General features: G+C 39.1%; 2 protein-coding genes across 2 annotated transcripts in view; one reads left to right on the forward strand and one right to left on the reverse strand.

Moving 5' to 3' along the window:
• The window catches only part of OSTM1 (osteoclastogenesis associated transmembrane protein 1), a 33,841-nt gene extending 33,297 nt beyond the window's left edge, over positions 1 to 544 (reverse strand). The window contains exon 1 of the mRNA XM_004422183.3: positions 75 to 544. Coding sequence (XP_004422240.1) covers positions 75 to 476 — 402 coding nt within the window. The 5' untranslated portion in view covers positions 477 to 544. The remainder of the gene's footprint in view (positions 1 to 74) is intronic.
• Positions 475 to 23,485, forward strand: part of NR2E1 (nuclear receptor subfamily 2 group E member 1) — a 101,568-nt gene continuing 78,557 nt past the window's right edge. The window contains exons 1-2 of the mRNA XM_087443765.1: positions 475 to 527; positions 855 to 946. Coding sequence (XP_087299891.1) covers positions 475 to 527; positions 855 to 946 — 145 coding nt within the window. The remainder of the gene's footprint in view (positions 528 to 854; positions 947 to 23,485) is intronic.

Consider the following 23,485-nt stretch of genomic DNA (forward strand, 5'->3'; position numbering starts at 1 on the left):
CAGAATTAACCATCATTACATCCTCCTCCTCTGCCAACCCTCGAGAGGAGAAGTCTCGAGCGTCCTCTACCCACCCCCACGGCTCGGCTGATGTTGTCCATCTTGTTGGCGACCTGTTGGAAGAGGGGGTAGCAGTTCTGACAGAGGCGCACCGGCCGGGCGCCGCGCACTATACACCCGGTCAGCTCTGCGCTGCTGCTGGCGAAGTCCCGCAGCAGCTCCCGGCACTCGGGATCCAGATCCTGCAGGTCGGGGGGTAGCGACAGTGGCCCCAGCCTTCCGCCCTGCAGCAGGGTCAGGGACAAGTCCTCCGCCTCCAGCAACTGCTGCTCCGACAGGAGGTCGTAGAGGACCCTGTGGGGGCTGCTGCCCATGGGGAACGCGCCCAGAGCCAGCCCCGACCACAGCAGCGGCACCAGCAGCAGCCGCGGCAGCAGCGACGACCGCGGCCGCGCGACTGTCTCGGCCGGATCCATGGCGGGGCTCACCAACCCCCAGGGGGCTCACGGCCGCCTCTCCACCGGCCGGTGCCGCCTACGGCCGCCGCTTCCGGCTTCCTAGGACACAGGCCGCGAGCTGGGTCACGAGGCGCGAGCGTCACGGCCCCGCCCCCGGCACGCTGCGCCCCGCCCCATTGGCTGCCGAGAGCCTCCCGCGGCCCGCGCGCGTGCGGGGGCGCGCGTACTCGCACGGGAGCGCGCACACACGAGCGGCCTCGCGCTCCCAGCCCGCGCCAGGCGCCTGATTGAGGGACGCGCGACACCGGGGGTGGCGTCCAGCTGTGGGCCGCCCAGCCGCGGCTCGCCCGCCGTGTGAACGCAGGCATCCACCACGAAGAACAATTAAACCTCGAGATCTTGGCCCTTGGAGTTCCCTCCGTTCTGGAAGTCTGAGGCGTTACTTCCCACCGCAGAAAGACGGACGGCCTCCGCCGTGGGAATTACGAGTGAGTGCTCTGAGATAGCCTGCTGGCAGGTGCCTTTGCAGGCTTTTACTTCGTGTTTCTTATCATAATTTTCCCCCTCGTCCTATTTGGAAAGAGTAATGACGTCTGTTGATTATTTTTGGTAGTGGAGCATAGTGGCTTCCAAGCTTCTTTTTTTTTTTTAACTCTAAACTGTCTAGGTCGGCGCTGTCCAATAGACTGTCCGCGATGCTGGAAAGATTCTGTATCTGCGCCGTCCAGGACCGTAGCCACTGGTCACATGGGGCTGCTGAGCACTTGTAACGTGGCTACTGCAACCGAAGAACCGAATGCTTTATTTAATTTAAGTGTAAAGAGCCGCGTCTGGCTGGTGGTGCTGTTGGACAGCGCAGGTCTCAGTTCTCTCACTGGTCAGCCTGATCCTGGGGTGGCTAATGTCCAGGTCTGCTTGGGGCTGAAGGGGTTCCCGGGGTGCAGCACAAACCTGCATCCAGGAAAATCGTGGGCAAACTGCTGTACTTCGAACCCCCATCCAGTTTCTGACATGCCCAAGGCAATGGTAAGGGGACACTGTAACAAGCGTCCTGATGCCACTGCTGGGCTGTAAAAAGAATTTAAGCAAATGACCTGGAAAACGGCTTTCTGACAAGTATCTGATTAACAAGTCTGGTAGAGAACTATTTCTTGGCTGTTTCATGTCATCCTGCTTTCGTCTTTGCCTTGTAAATTGCAGGGCTGGCTGTTGCTCCTCTTCAGCTGATGATGCCAATTTGTCTCTGAGGGTGCTGAGAGTTACTTTTCACCCAGTCTGTTTGGTGATCGTCTTGTGTTCCTAAATTTGCTTGTGATGGCTAAGTTTTGTTTCATTTTTGTTGCCAAGAAACTGAATTAGTAGGAAGTTTGATTTGTGTAACAATAAATGTATTTCCAAAAGAGAAAATAAGTTGTCTTAATTTTCTCAAATGTCGTCCTGTAACTTTTAGGTCTTTTTATGTGTTAGAATTACTGTTCTTAAGTGTTCTTTCAGGCAGCGTTGTGAGTCAATTGTTAAACCTCTATGGAAAGTAATGTGGCACAGTTTTCAACAACATCACAAATGCACATACTCTCTGACCTAGCAAATCCACTTGTAGAACTTTATCTTAAACATATACTAACCTTGTATAGACACGATTAATTGTAATATTGTTTGTAATAGTAAAAGAATGGGTTAAAAGGGCATGTTAAAGATATTATGGACCCTTTTCCCCTTCCTTTCTTTTCCCTTCCCTTCCTGGAACAATTCCTTGCTAAAGCCATTAGATCAAGTGGAGTACGGTAGGCATCTATGCTTGGTGGTGGGAGTGTCAGAGGCCCAGAGACGGATGTCAGAGCACAGGTAAGAAGAGGAGGACATGGGGGGTGGGGCATCAGCCTGATGCAGGGTATTGGATCCTGAGTGGAATAAGAAGGGTTTCTACAGGGAAGGGGGCAGCAGTGACTGGGAGTTTGCTTACATTCAGAGAGGTTGATCAAATAGGTAAATATATTAAGGGTAAGGGGTGTCTGGTTTCTCACTGAGAGAAACAAAGGGAGTTACAAATATGAAAAGGGAGGAAAGTAGAATGAACTTTGTAGTGCTGGATTAGAATTAGCAATATCAGTGGCTGGAAATACTTATATATATAGAAATAAATATAGATGTAAATATATGTTTGTGTATATTTATATATATATATATGTACATGCATACACACACATGTGTGTGTGTGTGTGTATTTTCCCTGGCTTCGTCCACCGAGAAGCCTAGTAGCAGAGGCACTCCAGTAATAATGAGCACACAGTGCCCAAATTGTGGCTTCAAAATATCATTCTCCACTAAAACGAACCAAGAATCCTTGGAGAAATAGCTAATTCCATCACTGGGGCAGGAAAAGCACAAGTTTAGCCTGGATCATCTTGTCGTGCCAGAAAGTAAGAAAGTGCTCAAAGAATGATGGGGACATGTCAAGAACATACAGAAACCAGCTTGTATAGGCTCCCACTGACCAAATCTGGGACAATTTGAGCATCCAAATAAATAATGATAGTTAACGGCTCATAGCCCATTGAATAAAACAGGAAACCATGAGCCTATAGTGATATATTTAGATAAATGAATAAATTGAATATTTCATGAAGAATAAGATATTTACATATTTTCAAAGTCTTCCACCCCCAAAAAAATACGTATTAATTACAAATGGAAAAAATGAGTAAATTTACAGTGGCGAAGTCTGTCAGACCTGTTATGAGAGGTTCGGGGATTCGATTGGAGACGTAAAAGAAACTTTCCACTCCAAACAAATGGACACAAGGTATATTTTATTATATAGAGGATAGTAACGGCGATAGTCCGCAAACAGATCCGAATAGGTCAAATAATAAGAGGGAAAAAACACCAGCTCGACCGGAAAGGGAAAACATCCACATCGGCTGAGATAGCAGCAGATCCGAATAGGTCATATAATAAGAGGGAAAAACATCAGATCGATCGGAAAGGGAAACACCAGATCAACTGAAGGGAAATGACACAAATCAACCAGAAAGAGAAACACCAGGTTGACCGAAAAGAGAACACATCAGATCAATTACTTCACAATAAATCAATTACTCACAACATCCACGCCCCACTGCCGGGAGAGTCCTGTCAATCGACACAGCTGGGCAAGGATCACACATCCTGGGCAAGGCGTCTCTTCCACAGGTGGAACTCTCACCGCGTCTCAGTCTCCAGCAGTTTATATAAGCAGTTACAGAGTTTACAGAGCAAGCATCTAGTGTTCCCATGCACAAAATGGTTATCAGTGGCCTACGTGCACTGAGCCCCTTGGCTAACGTCCCAGCCCAGTAATTGTGTACGTGCGTTGTTCTCTTTGGTTATCGTCTTAGCCCAGCACGATGGCCAGTCCATCCAGTGCTACGACGCTCCAAGAGCCTTGAAATGTTACAACTTGCAACTCTCTCCGTGGGAGAAGGGCCAGTTCCCACCACGCAGAAAGCAGCTTTTATATTTCTTTTTGTGCTGGTGGCTGTAGGTCAATGGAGTGGCCAAACATGGCTGTACTCATGTCAAGACAAGACCCCACGTTAATCAAATGATAAACATGAACATCATCATAATGGAACAAATAGAAATTGGATGTTGCTTGATAGAATGCGGTTAGAACACAGCATCACTTCTGTTATAACTGTGCCAAAGATGCATAACCTGATTCTAATCATGAGAAGGTATCAGACGAACCAAGTTAAGGTTCATTCTACAAAATATCTAGCCTGTAATCTTCAAAAGTGTCATGGCTATAAGAGTCAAGGAAAGATTGAGGAACTGCACTTGCATAAAGGACATTATTGAGACAACTAGCAAAATTTGAATGGGGTCTGAAAGTTAGACGGTAGTAGCATATAATGTTAATTTCCTGATTTTGATAATTGTATTGTGGTTATGTAAGAGAATGTTTTTATTTGTAGAAAATACACAGGAAAGCATTCAGGGGTAATAAGACATCAGGTCAGCAACTTACTTTCAGATGGTTCCGGAAAAAAATGATTTATACTGTGCTTGCAACTTTTCTGTGAGCTTGAAATTGTTTCAAAATCTAAAAATATATTGTAAAAAAAATTAGGGTACAGCAATGCAATATAATTCTATGCATTTGAAATCTTATGTACTGATGTGGGACAATTACCAAGATAAATTAAATGAAAAAAGAAAATGTCAGAAAAAAGAATTTTGAATACTCATATGCATAGTCTGTCTCCAGAAGGATACACAAAAACTGGTCACTTTGCTAGAAAAGGAATTGAGTAGTGTGGCAACAGGGCTAAGAGAGAGACTGTTCCTTGTCAACTGTAGTACTTTTAAAATTTTGTTCCATGTGAATATACTTCTTACTCAAAAAATTAATAAAAATGAAAAGATAGAGTTTCTTAATTTGTCAGCTATCAGTAGGCTCTGGGCATTTATGAATCCTACAAAACTTGTTCAGAGAATTATGTACGTATGTATATTTTTCTGAGAAGAAAGTCATAACTTTCATCATAGTTTTTATAGAGATCTGTAATCCAAAAGGTTAAGAACCATAGATATAAAATAAACCCAAATAAAATTCCTTCCTCCAAGTTTGAGTTATATTAAATTTGCTTTTTATCTCACATATCTTTTAGAATATGTGACACAAACAGCAAAGCAAAACAAAAAGCAGTAATTTATTGTGGTAGGCACTAGAATAAACAAAGATGACTAGAACACCACTGTGCTCACAAAGAATAGGACATAAAATCAAATGTGTACAATAAAATTAATATTAAAGGAGGTAATGCAGAGGTGTTTTAGAAGCATTAAAAATGGAACCAACTGTGCCTAGAAGTTTGGAGAAGAGTCAGAAACCTCTTCAAAGAGGAGGTGATTTTTGAGTGGAGTCTTACAGAATGAGTAGGAATTCACCCAGTGGCAGCTCCAGAATGTCTCTGTAGGAGGAGTGAGCGGCAGCAGTCTAGATAGAAGGAAGGACTAGAGAACTTGTCCTAAAGCTGCATCTGCATGGCAAGTGCACTGTTATTACTTAGAGCTTATGTTATTAGAGTTACTGATTGAGATTATGGAGATGGTGCACTTGGTACTTTCTGTGCTAAAAAGCTTAAGTTTTATTCTGTAGGCAATGGGGAACCATTGAAAGATTTAAGCAGGACAATGATATAATCCTATAGGCATTTTAGGAAGAGAACTCTTGCAGCAGTGTGGAAAATTTTTTTGCAGTATTGAGACTTATGGATAATTAAAGTAAAATATGGTAAAGGCCTGAAGGAGGCTGAGGTAGGAGTGGGAGACAAGAGGGATTAGATCAGAGAGATATTTATGATACAAAAGGAACAAGAATTGTTGCTTATGTAGATCTGGAATGTGAACCAGTGGTGGCTCCCAGGTTACAAATTTGGATAACTGGGTAAGGATGGTGCCCTGGACAGGAATAGAGAATACAGGACAAGTTGGGTACATTTGGACTAGAATGGAAACAATGAATTCAACTAAATTGTCAGTTCAGGGTGTGTCTGATAGAGACACCCAGGGAACATGTTAAATTACAGATCTGGTGGATGGTAGAGAGGACTGGGCTAGAGATTTAGAGTTGGGAATCATTGAGGTTTATGTGGTAGTTGAGTCCTTGAAGGTAAATGTCACCCAGAGATTGAGACACTAAGATTAACTGATGATGGTTAAAGATTATATTCGTGGATGATATACACAATAGCCCCAGAATATAAGAATAAGATCAAGGAAAAGTCTTGTCTTGAATGTAAATCTAATAACCAAAGTGATGCCACTGCCTAAATTCAGGTCCTTTGCATCTCCTGCCTGCATTATTGCAACAGCAAAGGACAGAGATCAAAGGAAAAAGGCAAGAAACCCAGAGAAGAGGAAGAGAAATTGACCTGTGGCACCACCCTAGATTCCTTTAGTGAATTAAAAACGTGAATCAAGACTATCTATGAGACTTTTCAAAAATTTGTTTTCATGGAAATTTGTTAAGAAAATTTAACCAAAATTTGGAAGTAAAGCAAAAGAGAGTCAGTATGCTGGGGCATTGTTCAACAGGTCCAGGCGAGGATTATTTAATTTTCAAGTCTAAGAGAATAAACTTGTGTTTGACTTTTTCCTATTTAATTAGAGCTCAGACACTATGAAGTTATGTGTTGATGTGTAGATTTCTCTCTGCTAGAAAAGATAACCCCAAATTATGGTTTGATTGCCCTGAGGGACATTTACAAGTTTTATATCTAACCTAGCAATCTGATTCTAATATTCTTTCTTTTTCTCAGTGCCTATATCCAGTTTGAGAGACATTAATGAGTTCATAAACATTTGACACATTTTTATTCTATATTTGTATGTCATGTTTTTAACTTTTTGAAAATTATACTTTGACAGTTCTTTCCTTTAAGACATGTGGAATGGGGGGAAAGTAAGGACGTAAGCCAAGAAGGTAGTCAAAGATGATCAGAAGAGGCCCAGAGATCAAGGCCAATAACCAGTCTCCCTGCTAACATTCTTTCTCCTCTATGGTCTGTTCTCACTGTAACAGGCAGAGTGATCTTTTCGAAATCTAAGTTGGATCATGTCACTCTTGATGCTCTGAGCCCACCAGTGGCTACACATCTCACTCAAAGACGAAGTCTTTACTATGTCCAAGAAGGATCTGCCACTTCCACCAGCATGCCCTTTCCCCCAACCTGCTTTATTTTTCTCCATAGCACTTAATATCCTACAAAATCCTATGTATTTGTTTCTTTATTTTCAGTCTCCTCCCACTGGAATTTAAGCAAAAACTAACAGTTTTGTTCACTGCTCTATCTCTAGTACTTAGAACAGTGCTTGGCCCTTAATAAATACTTAATAAATATTTTTTGAAAAATGATTTCATTTAGAGAGGGGTGGAGTATAAGAAGTTTGAGGCTTGAAAAGAAGGTGAAATAATTGTCTTGGATAATAAAAAAGTGAACATGTTAGGCAAGTGTAATAAGATTTCCAGGCAATATTGAGTGCCTATTTGAGATTTGTGGATACAATTTTAAGGTCTAACCAGTCAGCCTAATTATTTATTCTCTTCAGCAATGATCATCTGTTCAGGTAAAAGCAGAGAGCAGCATAAAAATTGTTGGGGCATTGCCTAAGCCAGTATGATGAAAGGAGAGAGCACCATACCACTTTATACATCTCCTCACCTGACCCAGTTTCCCATGCCTTCCCACCTTCCCAAATCATTCCACTGGGTCCTTGAGAACTCACAATCTAGCATCTATAATCTCCCTTTTCTTCAATATCTTCTCTAAACACTAACTTTACCCTCTTTGCCCTAAGAAAACCTGGCTATCTGTTGACCTCATTTCCACTCTGCTTCATGACCTCTAAAGATTTCATGGAGCTTCCTCAAGAGCAGCACTAGGTTGAGGTAAGTGGAGATCAGGCAGCATTCCAGTCTCCAAGCAGAGCAGTTTACTTTGATCTACTTTACACATTGGAATTCCACATAAGATTTTTCTTTTAAGGTTCCGCTAGGGGAGAAAATATTTTGGAAACCACTATTTTATTTATATTTTTGCAGTGGGCTACTATCTGCTGTGTGTCTCCAATATTCCTGTTTCTGAGGTTATCCTGATCCTGTTCCACTATCATGTATTGGTATGTGAGGAGAGATAACTCAGCTTTTCAGTTCATAGGTCTCTGGACCAGGAGCCACAGTTGAACCTGTTGTAGAGACTACCACATATCATCCAAAGATTCTAGACTTTGAGCTTTATACTATGACAAGATGGGACTTCTGGGTTGTCTCCTTTGGAGGGGGTAGGGGGAAGAGTATATTACGCCTGCAAGGAGAGTGAACCAAATATTTAGCTGAGCTAAATATTTAGGTAGGCATTAATATTTTTCACTAAATAGTTCCGGTTTTTCTCCTTCTGTGCACATAGTAGAATTGCATTTTGCAGTACCCTTGAAGTTACGTTAACCATTTGATTTAATTTGGCCCATCAAATGTGAGCAAAAATGACAGGTGGAAGTTTTAGAGATCAGTGTATGATTCACCAGGTTTCTCCTCCCCCCATCCCTATCACGATAACTAACACTTGTCTAGATGATGGAGGTTCTGTCAGCCTGGGAGAAAGCATGGAACAGAGGCTCCAGCTGACCTGTGGTGGACCTGCAACTTGAGCAAGAAATAAACCTTTGTTTTTATAAGCTGCTAAGATTTAGGCGTTGGTTGCTACCACAGCAAAACCTGGTCACCCAAATATATTTCTTTGCTGATTTCCTCCCCACTATTTTCTCTGGTTCTCTCTCTTTGTATCTCCTTTTATTTAGGTGTTAGACCTTATAGTAGAGATTGCTCAAATTACTCCAATATCCATTCTCTCCTTCCTTTTATTTATTTATTTATAATTTTATTTATTCATTTATTTTTTCCCCCAAAGCCCCAGTAGATAGCTGTATGTCATAGTTGCACATCCTTCTAGCCGCTGTATGTGGGACACGGCCTCAGCATGGCCGGAGAAGCGGTGCGTCGGTGCGCGCCCGGGATCCGAACCCAGGCAGCCAGCAGCGGAGCACGCGCACCCAACCACTAAGCCACAGGGCCGGCCCTCTCCTTCCTTTTAATAATAGAACTCCTGAGTTTTAGCTGAGCAGATGACCACATAGGCAAGAGTACATCCCCTAGCCTCCCTTGCATCTAGACGTGAACAGAAGTGATGCATGTACCTTATGAGTCATATCTTTAAGTTGTGACTTTTATCAACTTCTCTTCTGCTAGTCAGGAAATGTTAACAACTGAAACAGCAGCCCTGGATACAATGATGGATATGGATGTAACATGCTTAGCATGACAGCCAACTGGGTAGAGCAGAACTATCTTCCTAACCTAGGCCACAAAGAAATAAACTTCTATGTGATTTAAGCCACCATATTTTGGAGTCTCTTTGTTACAACTTACGCTGCTTCCTAATACAGTCCTCCTAGACTGTTACTCCAATTTTTTCATCTTCTGTGTCCTCTCCTATTTTTCCATCTCTTTGTCTTTTTACCGTACTTCCTGGAGATTTTCATTAACTTTGTTCTCCAGTGCTTCTGTTAAATTTTTCATTTCTGCTACCATATTTTTAATTTCCAAGAGTTGTTGTTTTGTAGATGCTACATTTTCTTTTCAAAGTTTTCTTCTTCCTCATAGCCTGTTTCCTCCAAGTTACTTTTTTCCTCATTTTTCCTTGAACGTCTAGTGAACTTTGGCTGTCTGCTTATATTTAAGAGAGAGGTACTACAAAGCTGAATGGAAGCTCATGGATAGGGCTATTTGACTGTGGGTATCACTATAGGCCAATGGTTCTTACCTTGGGGCAATTTACCCCTCTTCCCCAGGGACACTGGCAATATCTGGAATCATTTTTGGTTGTTGTAACTGGGGGAGGGGTGCTACTGGTATCTAATGGGTAGAGACCGGGAATGATGCTAAGCATCTCACAATGCACATAATGGTCACACAAAATAAAGCATTGAGAACATCAATATTATAGATCTTTTCTCTTGGGCAGGTCATACTCTCCAGAGAAGACTCTGCCCGTGTGCTCTCTGGCTGCCGGCATTCTGAGATCCTAGCAGTGGAAAAAGACTGGTGGTCTCCACAGTCAGTTAGTAAACTTTTATTTAATCCCTCTATTTTCAGTAAAATGCCTCTGCCCTCAAGTATGCTTGTGCCCCGTGGTCCAGACTCCCTCTGCTTCACTCTCTCCAGAGATCAGAACTTCAGGGGTATTCTGCTGGAATCAGGGTGGGGCAGAGTTGTAGGAAGGGTATTATAAACAGACTTTCAAACAATCATCCTGTTTTTAGCTCCTCCTTCACCTACATTTTCAGAGGTATCTGCGGTCTCCCATTCCCTGGATTATTTGAGAATTCTATAATGTAATTCACTTGCTTTTTTTCACGATAGGATTAGGATTCAGCTTTCATGGTTCTGCTAAGTCAATTGTCATTAGTCCATCTGCTTTCCAGCTTCCAGTGTTCTTATTTTGGTTTTTCCCCTCCAATTCTCTATGTCTTTGTGTGTCTTTTTAAAAAATCCTTTTACTGTCATTTTGGTGGGATTTCAGGAAGGAGCATATCCAATCATGTATTCAACTTGCTATCTTAAATGACAGTTTCCTTTGGTTACCTCACTCTTTAATAAAGTAATTAGAATGTGTCTCTTATGTTCCCCCCAGTGAGATGATAACCTCATGGAGAATGTGAACTGTGTCCTGTTTATATTTGTATACTCAGGAGTACCTGGCCTTAGTAGGTACTCAGTACATTTGTTACATTGAATTTATGTAACGCAAATGCACATGTGCTTTAAATGCCTTTTCCATTGATATATCAGTGGAAACTTATGCTTTTATTTTCCTAATTCTTTAACATGCAAAAAATGCAGAAAGTTAACTCCTAATGCCCATGGAACATGAAAATCATGTCGTTCATTCATGAGACTTTGCAAAGGGTCTCATGTATTCACTCTGGTGGTCAATCTCATTTCCAAATCTCCCACCCCCAAATAGAGTATTTTATAGCCTCTGCATTAGGAGATATTTTTAAAATAATGAAGTTTATTTACATTTACCTATCTGTTTGTAAATATATATTGCTAATAGACGAATCTTATTAGAACTTCGAGTTTGTATCTATATATATTTAAATAAATATTTGCTGAATAAAGAAATGAATAGAAATATACATGAATATGTGTGCTTCAGTATTTGTATATTATCAGTGACCAAATTCTGATTACTAAATCCATTTCCTAATATAATAGGAAAATGTGGTTGTTAATTGGATACCTAATACATGGTACTGTTTCTTCCATAGCCAGAATTCACAGGTCCAGGAACCAAGGAGTGGAAATAAGAGTGGCATTGCTGGGCCAGCCATGTGGCTTAGTGGTTAAGTGCGTGCGCTCTGCTACTGGCAGCCCGGGTTCGGATCCCGGGCGCGCACAGATGCACTGCTTCTCCGGCCATGCTGAGGCCGCGTCCCACATACAGCAACTAGAAGGATGTGGAGCTATTTGTTAATTTTACATCGTAGAATTTAAGTTACAGGATATCAAGGAGAAGAGTAAACATCACTCAAGGACATGACCTCCTCTTCTGGGGAAGGGGTTAGTGTGTTTTTGGTTGTATGCAGGACAGTTATATCATGTTAAGTAGAATTATAACCTTGTTATTGTCTTTTTTTTTAGAGTTTGTTTGGTTTAAGGAGATGCATATGGGTGCCAAGTTGACAAGGGGTGGACTTGCGATGGTTAATTTTGTATATCAACTTGACTGGTCCATGGGGTGCCTAACATTTGGTCAAACATTGTTCTGCTTGTATCCATGAGGGTGTTTCTGGATAAGCTAACATTTGAATGAGTACACTGAGTAAAGCAGATTGCCCTCCCTAATGTGGGTAGGCCTCATCCAATCAATTGAGGACCTAAATAGAACAAAAAGGCTGAGTAAGAAGGAACTCCTCCTGCCTGACTGTTTTGAGCTGGAACATTGATTTTTTTCCCACCTTCAGACTTGAACTGAAACATCAGCTCTTCCTGGGTCTTAAGCCTGCCAGCTTTCAGACTAGAACTTACACCGTTGGCTCTCCTGGTTATCAGGTCTTCAGACTCAGACTGTAACTAAACATCAGCTCTCCTAGGTCTCCAGCTTGCCGACAGCAGATCTTGGGACTTCTCAGTCTCCGTAATCATGTGAGGCAATTCCTTATAATAAATATCTCTCTTTACGTATATATATGATATATTTATATCCTATTGGTTCTGTTTCTTTGGAGAACCCTGACTAATACAGATACCTTAATTATAAATAGAAAAGTGATTGCACTATTAAAAAAATCTTGTTCATTGTTCAATGCTTAGTAATAACCACATACGGATTTTATGAATCTCTTGATAGATAAAGCATGTGTTTCATTATTTATTATTTCTTATCCACTTAATTTCCTGGGATATGTAGATTGCTAGAGAAACCAAGAAGATGCTATTTCCATATAGTATACCTTTTTTAATATCAAATTTTAAATATTCTTTGTAAGTAAGTCATATTCACTATGTACATGACAACAGAAGCAGAAGGAAGCAAATGTTACAAACGGGGTAAAGTATATGAACATCCATGTCTCAGAGAAGTGGATGTTCTTCATTTCACCTATGGCAACATTTGGATTAAGTACCACTTGTTATCATCCTTCTACTATGCTTACTTGAAGACCTGGGCCAATGTTAAATTGTTTGCTTTTCTTCTTTTGTAAACTATTTTATTTTCCTTCCAATTCTAATTCTGCCCGATTGCTCTGTTCAAGTAAAGTCATTTAATCTCTCCTGTTCTGATTGATATTTTAATTATCCAGTTCTTTCCAGCTGCGTCCACCCCAGCTTTTTATGAAGAATGGAGAGCTATGCTTTCTGTATTTGAATGATAAAACTATGGACAGTGTCATTTTTTTCTCCCAAAAATTAGAGAAAGAAATTACCCACCAAAAAAAACTATTCTTCTGCTCTCAGTACCATGGGGGAGATAGTTGCCTATCCACTCCCTTTTGTTAGTCTGTTAACATTTTAAAGACATGACAACTATTTGAACTAATTACTTGGTTTTACTGCAAAAAAATATATATACCCATTTATATATACATATAAGTCTTGGACTTGTCATATGTGAACCAAGGTCTCATTTTGACTCTCCTGGGAAACCTTGATTATATTCCTAGATCTTCAGAGACTGGATTCTCTGTGCACTTGAGAATAACTACTGGCTGATCTGATAGAGGCAATAATGTGACTGTAGGACTTGCCAATAGGCTTCCATCAAGACAGTCTATCTGTTGAATCTCTTTTGGTTTCAAGAAACAGAAACCAACTCAAGTTAACTTAAGGAAAAAATGGAAAATATAAGGATGAAACCAAGGCCATGTTTCAGGATGGGACTGAAACTATGCACCAGAAACTCTCTATCTTTGTTCCATCCTATGTATCTCTTTGCTACACAGTCTTAATGGTAGAAAATATGGCTGCACAAACTCCATTTTTTATATCTCCTGCGTTAAAGATTTCACCCTAGACAAAGACCAGATCTCTTACTCCCAATTCCAAATTTTCCAAGGCTGAGTCTCTGTTCAGCCCAAACTGTAGCCAGGGTGATAGTAAGGGGTCATAATTTATAACCATGGCTGCTCGGAGGCTATCCTGTGACCTTGTAGATGGGGAGGAAAGGGAGAAGTTTGCAGAGAAGGGAAGCTGGATGGCAATCTTAATAGGTGTCCACTGCAAGACCCTTCTCTTCCCTTCTAATGGGAAATTGATCTTAAACAGTAGCCTACTGCAGTCCAAGGTGGGGGAAAGGAAGTGGGTGGTATTATGGTAGATTGGGTAAAGGGAGGAATTTTGAGGCAATTGGGCCTTTTGGGGCTCCCTTCAATTCATACCGTAAGTATGGTTTTTAAAATATAGCTCATTATTTGGGCCATTCTTACACAAGGAGATTTAATTTACTGTGGCAAATTTATTCCTAGATTTTGAACCATCTTCAAATTCAAATGTATGTTATTTATCCAGATCAGCTTTGCAGAGATTCAACTCAATTATCATATGCCTGAAAAGACCATAATGGACAAGCATTGACTTAGTTGTTTCCATTCTGTAAACCACTGGGTTCCAGCCTGAGATCCCTAGGGAAGAATTTAAGATTCATAAACTATTTCCAATATTTCGTAAGTTCTGAAGGAAATCATAAACTTACCTAACACAAAGCTACCTAAAACATCACATTTCTCTGTTTTAGAATAGAATTATATCAAGTTAGGGAAGCAAGCCTGTTATTCCATGATAATTAGCCATCTCTCTAAAATAATGAACTCTGGAAAATCCTTCCACTTTCCTCTTAAAATATATTAAAATATCATGTACCCCATTATTAGAATATATATTGATTAGGATAGTATATTGCCTTAATGACAGAGACCTACAGGTGGTAAGTCGTTTACAGAAATGCTCTGCCTTTAGAACATGAATTCTGGATCATCCTGTGAATGTCAAGACCTTGGATGTTTTGGATTTCGTTCAAGTCCTCTCTCCATAATGATCATAAGCACTTGCTTATTTCTCTGCTTCATCCATGATTAGGCCCTCTGGACCTAGATGTAAAGAACAAGATGGATAGGAAAGGTTTCTAAGATACTAATTCTCTACGTGTAGTCCAAGCTGTCAGAAACCTTTCAAGCCCTAGGCACTTGTACACATAATTGCCTGAAATCCACTTTGGAGCAAAGCCACTCCTCTTCCTATAGCCAAGACCTGTCAGTAGGTCATTTTCAGCAGCCTTGAACTCTTCTCTCTCAGCTCACCAAGGCTCAAACCTCTACACTAAATTGCTATTCCATTCTACCTTTCAGAAAAGTAATTAATCCCAATTCAAATGAGAAAGCCCATAATTACAACATCATCTTTAAATGTACCATCTACTTCAGTCTTGGAAATGATATATCTAAGTTTGAAAAAAAGTTAATGGGATTAGAAGCAATAATGAGGACACAAATTCTAATAGGAAGTATTAGTTTTTTATAGCATTGTTTTAGGGGCCAGCGCCGTGGCTTAGCCGTTAAGTGCACGCGCTCCGCTACTGGTGGCCCAGGTTCGGATCCCGGGCATGCACCGACGCACCACTTCTCCGGCCCTGCTGAAGCCGCGTCCCACATACAGCAACTAGAAGGATGTGCAACTATGACATACAACTATCTACTGGTGCTTTGGGGAAAACAAAACAAAGGAGGAGGATTGGCAATAGATGTTAGCTCAGAGCTGGTCTTCCTCAGCAAAAAGAGGAGGATTAGCATGGATGTTAGCTCCCGGCTGATCTTCCTCACAAAAAATAAATAAAGCATTGTTTTAAATATAAAGCTACATATTTATTCAAAATTGATTCATATGGGATGGATAAATCACTTTCCAAATGTGCTTCTTTGTAAGGCCATGAAAACAGGGGAGGAGAAGTAGGTAGGACAGACATTAATGAGTGTAAGGTCTTCTCCTCATCCATAAATACTTGTACAGGATGTTCTTTGTAAAGCAAATGTAGTGAAAATTCACCTTTTCTTCCTTAAAGCATCTGTGAGTCTTTCTTCTTTAGATAAAAGGAGATTTTTTGGTGAGCACATGACAAGGAAGAGGTTCAGTGTAACAAGCAATCATGTTATTTTAAAAAGCTCCATCTCAAATTAAGTTTACATGTGGCACCTTTTTAGAGAGGGTGGGTTGCAACATGTGAGCAATTTAAAAGTGTAACATTTCATTTATAGGTTCAGAGTAGCTTTCAGTTCCCTTCCCAGTGTGCTTCTAATTAAATCTTAATTGTAGCATTCATTATGAAATGAAAGAAACACTGATATACTGGATTTTCCATAAGAGGAACTCAAGATGGCCCTCATAAAATGACTGGCTAATCCAAAGAAAAGGAATGAAAGTGGAAATGAGCCTTAAAAGTAAAGCCTAACACTTGAAGTTGCATAATTATTAAATTATCACAAGCAATATCTTTTTTTGATAGACCCAAATGATTTAAATATATATGATTAGTTATAGTAAATCACCAGAAATCGTGAGGAGCAGTGAGTAGGTGACAAAATAAAATAAAAATGATATATCCAATAATTTAAGTTGCTACTTTATCATATACCAATTTTTAAATATATCATTTTGAAATAAACATTTTTTAAGTTGGTTTATCTTAAAGTCAAAAGAAGAAAGGACCAAAATGTAAGTAGGCCAATGCTGCTTTCTCATGGGGGACAGGAGTTTTGTCTAAATTATAGAACAATTTTTACACTTGTCTCATTACACCTCTTTGGCATGTGCTTGGGTAATTTATATTTTCAACTTAGCATGAAATAATTTTCAAAAATAAGTCAATTCCCCTTCCATTTTTAATTCCTTCAGTGTATAGAGTCATCCTTCCTGAAATCTGGTGATTTTGAATTTAGAATTTAAATGAGCTCTCTCTCTTTTCTATTATCTCCTGCAACTAGCTCTATAGAGAATAAATGAAATAATAAAGAATATACCAAGGAAGGCTCCAACAACTTAGTGGAACTGAGCTTGAAAAGGTATATTTCTCATATCCAGAATTCTAAAAGATAGCAACCCAGCCCTAGGTTTTTCTCATAGTCTGGGATTGGGAATTTATTCTTTTTTGAGAAATAAATAAAATACAGAAAAGCCTATATAATAAAGTACAAAACACCCATGTACCCACAACCCAGATTTTAATAGTTATTAACATTTTGTCATGTTTGTTTAAAATCATTTTTATAAAAGCAATTTTGTGTGTGTGTGTGAGGAAGATCAGCCCTGAGCTAACATCCATGCTAATCCTCCTCTTTTTGCTGAGGAAGACCAGCTCTGAGCTAACATCTATTGCCAATCCTCCTCCTTTTTTTTGTTTTCCCCAAAGCCCCAGTAGATAGTTGTATGTCATAGTTGCACATCCTTCTAGTTGCTGTATGTGGGACGCGGCTTCAGCGTGGCCGGAGAAGCGGTGCGTCGGTGCACGCCCGGGATCCGAACCCGGGCCACCAGTAGCGGAGCACGCACACTTAACCGCTAAGCCACAGGGCCGGCCCTATAAAAGCAATTTTCAAATTCCCCTTCACCTTTCCTTTAATCCCATTCCTTCCTACTCCCTCCCCAATCCAGACTAAACTCTCATAATTTGGTATGAGTATTAGTATCTATTGCTGCATAACAAATTACCCTAAAACTTAGTGGCTTAAAACAACATTTATTATCTCACAGTTTCTGTAGATCAGGAATCCGTGCAGTTTAGCTGGATCCTCTGGCTCAGGATCTCTCCCAAGGCTGCAATCAAGGTGTTGGCTGGGGCTGCAGTCTTCTCCAGATCCAACTGGGGCAGAATCCACTTCCAAGTTCACTCAGTGATTGTTGGCACGATTCAATTCCTTGAGGATTGTCGGACTGAGGGCTTCAGTTCCTTCCCAGCTCTTGGCTAGAGGCTGCGCTCAGTTCCTTGCCACATGGGCCTCTCCATAAAGCTGCTCACAACATGCAGTTTGCTTCATCGGAGCTAGAAGAGCCAGAGCCAACAAAAGAGAAGTCACAGTGACATCCCATCACTTCTATTCATTACAAGCAAGTCACTAAGCCCAGGCCCAACTCAAGGGGAGGAGGTTATACGAGGGCATAAAGACTAGGAGGCAGGATTCATTGGGGGCCATCTTAGGGGCTGGCTACCAAAGTGTATATCTTTCCTGCCAATTATATTATACTTTTGTATAAATATCTATAAGTAAACATTTTATATATAAATATAAAAATGTACAATATTCTGTGTTTTCAATTTACAAAAATGGTTTTATAACGTGAATCATTATGCATCTTGCTTTTTTTCTCTCAATACTATATTTTTGACATCTATTCATGTTGATCTATTTAGATGTAGTTAGTTCTTTTAACCACCATTCAGTATTCAATCTATGGATTGCCACGTTTTACTTAAAATTCTACTCATTCATTTTCCTATAAATGGACATTTGTTTCTCTCTCTTTTTTTTTTTTTTTTGGTGTTACTAACGAAGTGACAGTGAGCATCTTTGCACATATCTCTTTGAATACATATACAAGAGCTTCTATAAACCTAGAAGTTATTTAAATATTAGACTTCCAAATTGTTCTCCTAAGTGATTATACCTCTTTATATTTACGTGTGTAGTTTAAGAGTTTTACCTTTCCCCAACTTGCATGCCAACGCTTAATTGCTGATACATGATGTCTCATTGTTGTTTTACTTGTTTTTTTCCTAATTACCTTTAAGGTTGAACATATTTTCACATGTTGATAAATCATTTGGGTTTCCTGGTCCCTTCAGTCTCTATTCACGTACTGTGGCCATCTTTCTATTGAGTTGTTTGTGCTTTTCATTACACTTTGATTATATGTCTTTTGTCATACAAAAAAAAATTAATGTAGTCAAATATCAGTTCTTTGCCTTTATGATTTGTACTTTTTGTGTCTAGTTTAAGAAACCTTCTGTGACCCAAGATCCTAAAGATATTCTCTATATTTTCAAGTTTTGGTTTTTTACACTTTAAGCTTTAATCTATCTGAAATTTGCTTTTGTGTTTTTTGAGAAGTAGGGATCTTAATTTTTCTATATGGAAAGTAAATTTTTCCAACATTATTTGTTAACTCATCCATCCTTTCACCCCGATTTAAATATCACCTCTGTTATAGATCAAGATCTCCATGAGTCTATTTCTGGGCTTTCTATTCCACTCAGCTGATCTCTGAACACTTCTGAACCAGTACCAAACTATTTTAATTGTTAACCCTTTATTATGACTTGATATTTTAAAGAGCAAGTCCTACCTCCTTGTCATTTTTTTCAGAATTGTTTGGCATGTTTTTAGATATTTACCTTCTATTTGCATTTTAATCAGTTTCTCAAATTGCATAAAAAATCCAGGGGGGATTTTTTTATTGGAATTATGTTAAATTTATACATCAAAATTGGGGAAATTGACATGTCCTGAAATTGAGTCTTCCCTAAGAAGAACATAGTATGTATCTCCATTTTTAAAAAGTCTTCATAATAAGTTATAGTTTTATCCTTAAAAAATGTATACATCTTGCGGCTGGCCCCGTGGCATAACTGTTAAGTTCGCGTGCTCTGCTTTGGTGCCACAGGGTTCACGTGTTCAGATCCTGGGAGTGGACAGAGGCACCACTTGTCAAGCCATGCTGTGGCCGTGTCCCATGTAAAGTAGAGGAAGATGGGCACAGATGTTAGCCTAGGGCTAATCTTCCTCACAAGAAAAAAAAATGTATACATCTTTTGTTTGATTTATTCCCAGGTACCTTATAGTATGATTACTATAGTGAAGGGTATCCTTTTTTTTATTGGGTTTTTAATTGTTTATTACTGATTTATAGAAATGCCATTGATTTTTATGTTAGTATTGTGTCAAGGATATTAAACTTCCTCATTAATTGTACAAGTTTGCCTATAAATTACCTTAGATTTTCCATGTAGCTTATTATAGCATCTGCAAACAACAATAATTTTTACTTTTTCTTTCTGCATGGGCATTTGTCATTTGTTTTGGCCACCCAGCATCTGAACTCCTTTCTATGTTTGAGGAATTTCCCACTTTGTGAGTCTGGTTGTAAGACAAAGACTGTTCCCTCTGTGGGGGCTTAAAATGTTCCAAACTTCTTTCCCAGCCTTTCTTGCCGCTGAAGAACAGGCATTTACTGATACTGCAGTGGTGACAGCAGTGACAGTAACAGCAGTGATGGAGCAGAGCTGGCATCAGTGTTAGCAGGGATAGCAGTTGCAGTCAAGTTGCAGGAGCAGAAGTGACAATGGGCTAACGGTAATGTCTAGGGCTCAGTGGTGGCAGCAGAGGATTCCTTGTCAGACCATTTCTGCAGCATGTTAAGGGCACTTCTGGAAACTCAGCCTTAAGCCTGGTTTTTCAACTCTCCCAATGATTCTGTGAGCTGCCAAATATTCTTGTAATAAACTCTTTTTCTGCTTAATCAGCCAGAGTCAGCATCTATTGCTCGTAACTAAGAACTTTAAGAGATATATTTTGGCTCTTTAAAACCTCTTATTCTGGGCCGGCCCTGTGGCTTAGCGGTTAAGTGCATGCGCTCCGCTACTGGCGGCCCGGGTTCGGATCCCGGGCACGCACCGATGCACTGCTTCTCCGGCCATGCTGAGGCCGCATCCCACATACAGCAACTAGAAGGATGTGCAACTATGACATACAGCTATCTACTGGGGCTTTGGGGAAGGAAAAAAAGGAGGGGGATTGGCAATAGATATTAGCTCAGAGCCGGTCTTCCTCAGCAAAAAGAGGAGGATTAGCACAGATGTTAGCTCAGGGCTGATCTCCCTCACCAAAAAAAAAAAAAAAAAAAAGAGATGTAAGCTATCGTTAAAAAAAAAAAAACAAACCTCGTATTCTTTTTTGTTTCTTCATCCCAGTGGATTGTCAAGGCTCTCCAGTGCAATGTTTAATAATAAGAGTGATAGTATTTAGTATTGTCTTGGTCCTGACTTTAAAAGGAATGTTTCTAAAGTTTCACCACTCAGCATGCTGTTTGTGTGTATGTTTTTAGTAGATACCAAATAATCAGGTTAGGGAAATTCTCTTCTATTAGTATCTTGCTAAGTTTTTTAAAATCCTGAATGAGGATTATATTTTATCAACTGCTTTTAAATGTGTCTTTTGAGATAATCATATGTTTCTTCTTTAATATGTTAATATGGTGAATTAAATTAATAGTTTTCTAAAGTTATTTTTGCATTATTATAAATCCTATTTGATCTTTTTGTATATAATGCTAGATTCAATTTTCTAATGTTTTATTTAATATTTTGCATTTGTGTTCATAAGTGAGATTACCTAAAATTTTATTTTCTTCTACTCTGCTTTGGATGTCAAGGATGTCAATTATTCAACCTCATAAAATGAGTTTCATAGCTTTTCCTCTTTCCTATTTTCTAGAACAGTTTGTAAAGATATGCTTTTTCTTTCTTCAAGGATTGTTAAACTCACCTAGGCCTGTGTATTAATCATGTTTTTTATTTTCTTTATTTTATGATGCTTTGAATTCTTGGGGCTTTCTGGACCTGGGAAGAGACTGCCCCTTCCAGGATTAGCTAATTCCTAGAGATAACAAACAATTTGCCTTTAAGCATGTCTTTGATATGCAAACCAACCAACCCTGAGTCCATATTCCCCTCTTTTTATCAGGCTCCTGCAGTCTGAGACATTATCCCCCTGTTGTAAATCACCCTAGGATCAGGTACTAAATAACTAGGGACTACTTATAGCACAGAGCCTGCCAAAATTATTCAAACTATCCAATCCTCAATGTACTCAGTTTGCCTACCATGCCTCATCCATTCCTTCCTGCCAAAAATCATGATAAAGGATCTGGCCCATGCTTTCCCCCTTGCCCCTTCTGCCTCTTGTTGTCTCTGGTGCTTCCCTCTGTGGCTCCTCTGCATGGCATGCTGTGCCTCCTGTTTCTAGGGATCTGTAAGTATAAACACTTCTTCCTTGATGACAATAATTTCTGTGTCTTTGTGTCTTTGCATACCTGATTAAGACAAATCCTGAGTACATGTTAAAACAGCCTAGTACCTCTTAGGGGAGTAAAAGTTTTTTATGCCAATAAAATTTTTCTTAACAGTTATTGTTCTATTCAGTTTTTCTGTTTCTTCTTGAATGAGTATTGGTGACTTTTATTTTTCTAGAAAATTGCGTATTATATCTGTTTTCAAACATACTGGAAAAATTAATAAAATGTTCCCAATTTTTAAAATATTTACAACTTCTGTAGTTGTCGCCTTTTAAATTTTCTAATATTGTTCACTTAATGCTATTTTCTTATTTTTTTGATTACTTTGTGAAAGATGTGTCTATTTTATTGGTCTTTTCAAACAACCTGCATTTGGTTTTATTGATGATCTCTTATTTTTCTGTTTGCTGTCATTTTAATTTCTGACTTTTTTTTTTTCTTTTACTCTACTTTCTGTGAATTTTTTTGTAGCCTCTGGAGTTGAATGCTTAGTTCATTTATTTTCAGTTTTTCTTATTTTCAAATATGTTCTCCACTCCCAAAATTTCCTTCCAGGTTGAAAGAGCTCAATTGGTGTAACACTCTTGGCCTCTTTCCACTCCTTTACTCACTCCACTGCAGGGCAAGTAAAGAGACTTATGTGATGGGTGAATTTTAGAAGAATTCTAAATTCTTCTAAGAACTAAGAACAATTGGCTCAATTCTTCTTCCCTTCCTCTTGAGAGTGATTGACCAGCAAAGAGCATGTATTTTCTCTGCTGTTCCATGATGTAAGTCTCACCTAGGCAGGATCCCATGTGGGGACACCTGCCCACATCCAGTGTCCCTGTATATAAACTCTCAGTTCTGTACTTATGTTCCCACCTTCATGAGTCCTGGTTTGTTACTGTTTTTCCATGAAAGCTGCCTATGCCCTTAAGATTACTGTCTTCCTTATTTTCCCATGTGTCTTTACTGAATGAAAGGATATTCCTTAGTGTTTGTCAATTGTAGAGGCCATGTCAATGAATTATATTTATGATTCTTTCAAGTTATAATTACTTTAAAAATCTATAACAATATTACATGAATATTGGAAAGGGGGGAAAAGTGGCTAATAATTATTCAACATCATAGAGCAACCACTATCACCATTCTTTATATATTCCTTTCTCATGATGTATATACATGTTTCATACTTGTAATCATATAACATACCTAGCATATATATTACTTCATGTATCTAGATTGTCTTCATACTTATAATTTTCAATGAAAGCAGAATATTTCATTGAGTAGACCTTTCATAATTTAACCATAGCATATTACTTTCAATTCTTTTTTATGAAACTAACACTGTAATAAACATTTTCACATATTTAACATTTTCCTATCTTTTTAATTTTTCCTTGGGGTTAATATTGATAATTGTTGAGTCAAAGAAAATCATGACTATGTTAGTTTATACTGCTCCCTGTAATACATGAATACTGCAGTTATACCAAAACCTTGCCAAAATTGAGTAATTCTTAAAATTTTAGCATAAATGTTTTTTGTTATTAACTTGTACGTTTGACATATTTTGCTTTTTTTAATCCAGATTTCTTTTTTTTCTTTTTTTTCCCCTAGGAGTATCTGTTCATGATTTTTCCCACTTATTTTTTTAAGTTTTAATGTTTTCTTTTTCAATATGATTGAGTTATTTACATAAGGTATTAATACTTCTGTTGTACTTGCTGTAAATAATTTTCCCTGGTACTTAAGAATATTTGAGGTAACATAAAAAATATACACAATCATAAGATAATACAAGAATTTAAAAAAATAATAAAAGTGACTGAAAAAAAAAGAAGCACATATGCTAATCATAGGAGCTAGCAAATGA

The sequence above is a fragment of the Ceratotherium simum genome, chromosome 19, assembly GCF_057802395.1.
Source record: "Ceratotherium simum simum isolate JZ-2026a chromosome 19, ASM5780239v1, whole genome shotgun sequence".
Classification (NCBI taxonomy): domain Eukaryota; kingdom Metazoa; phylum Chordata; class Mammalia; order Perissodactyla; family Rhinocerotidae; genus Ceratotherium; species Ceratotherium simum.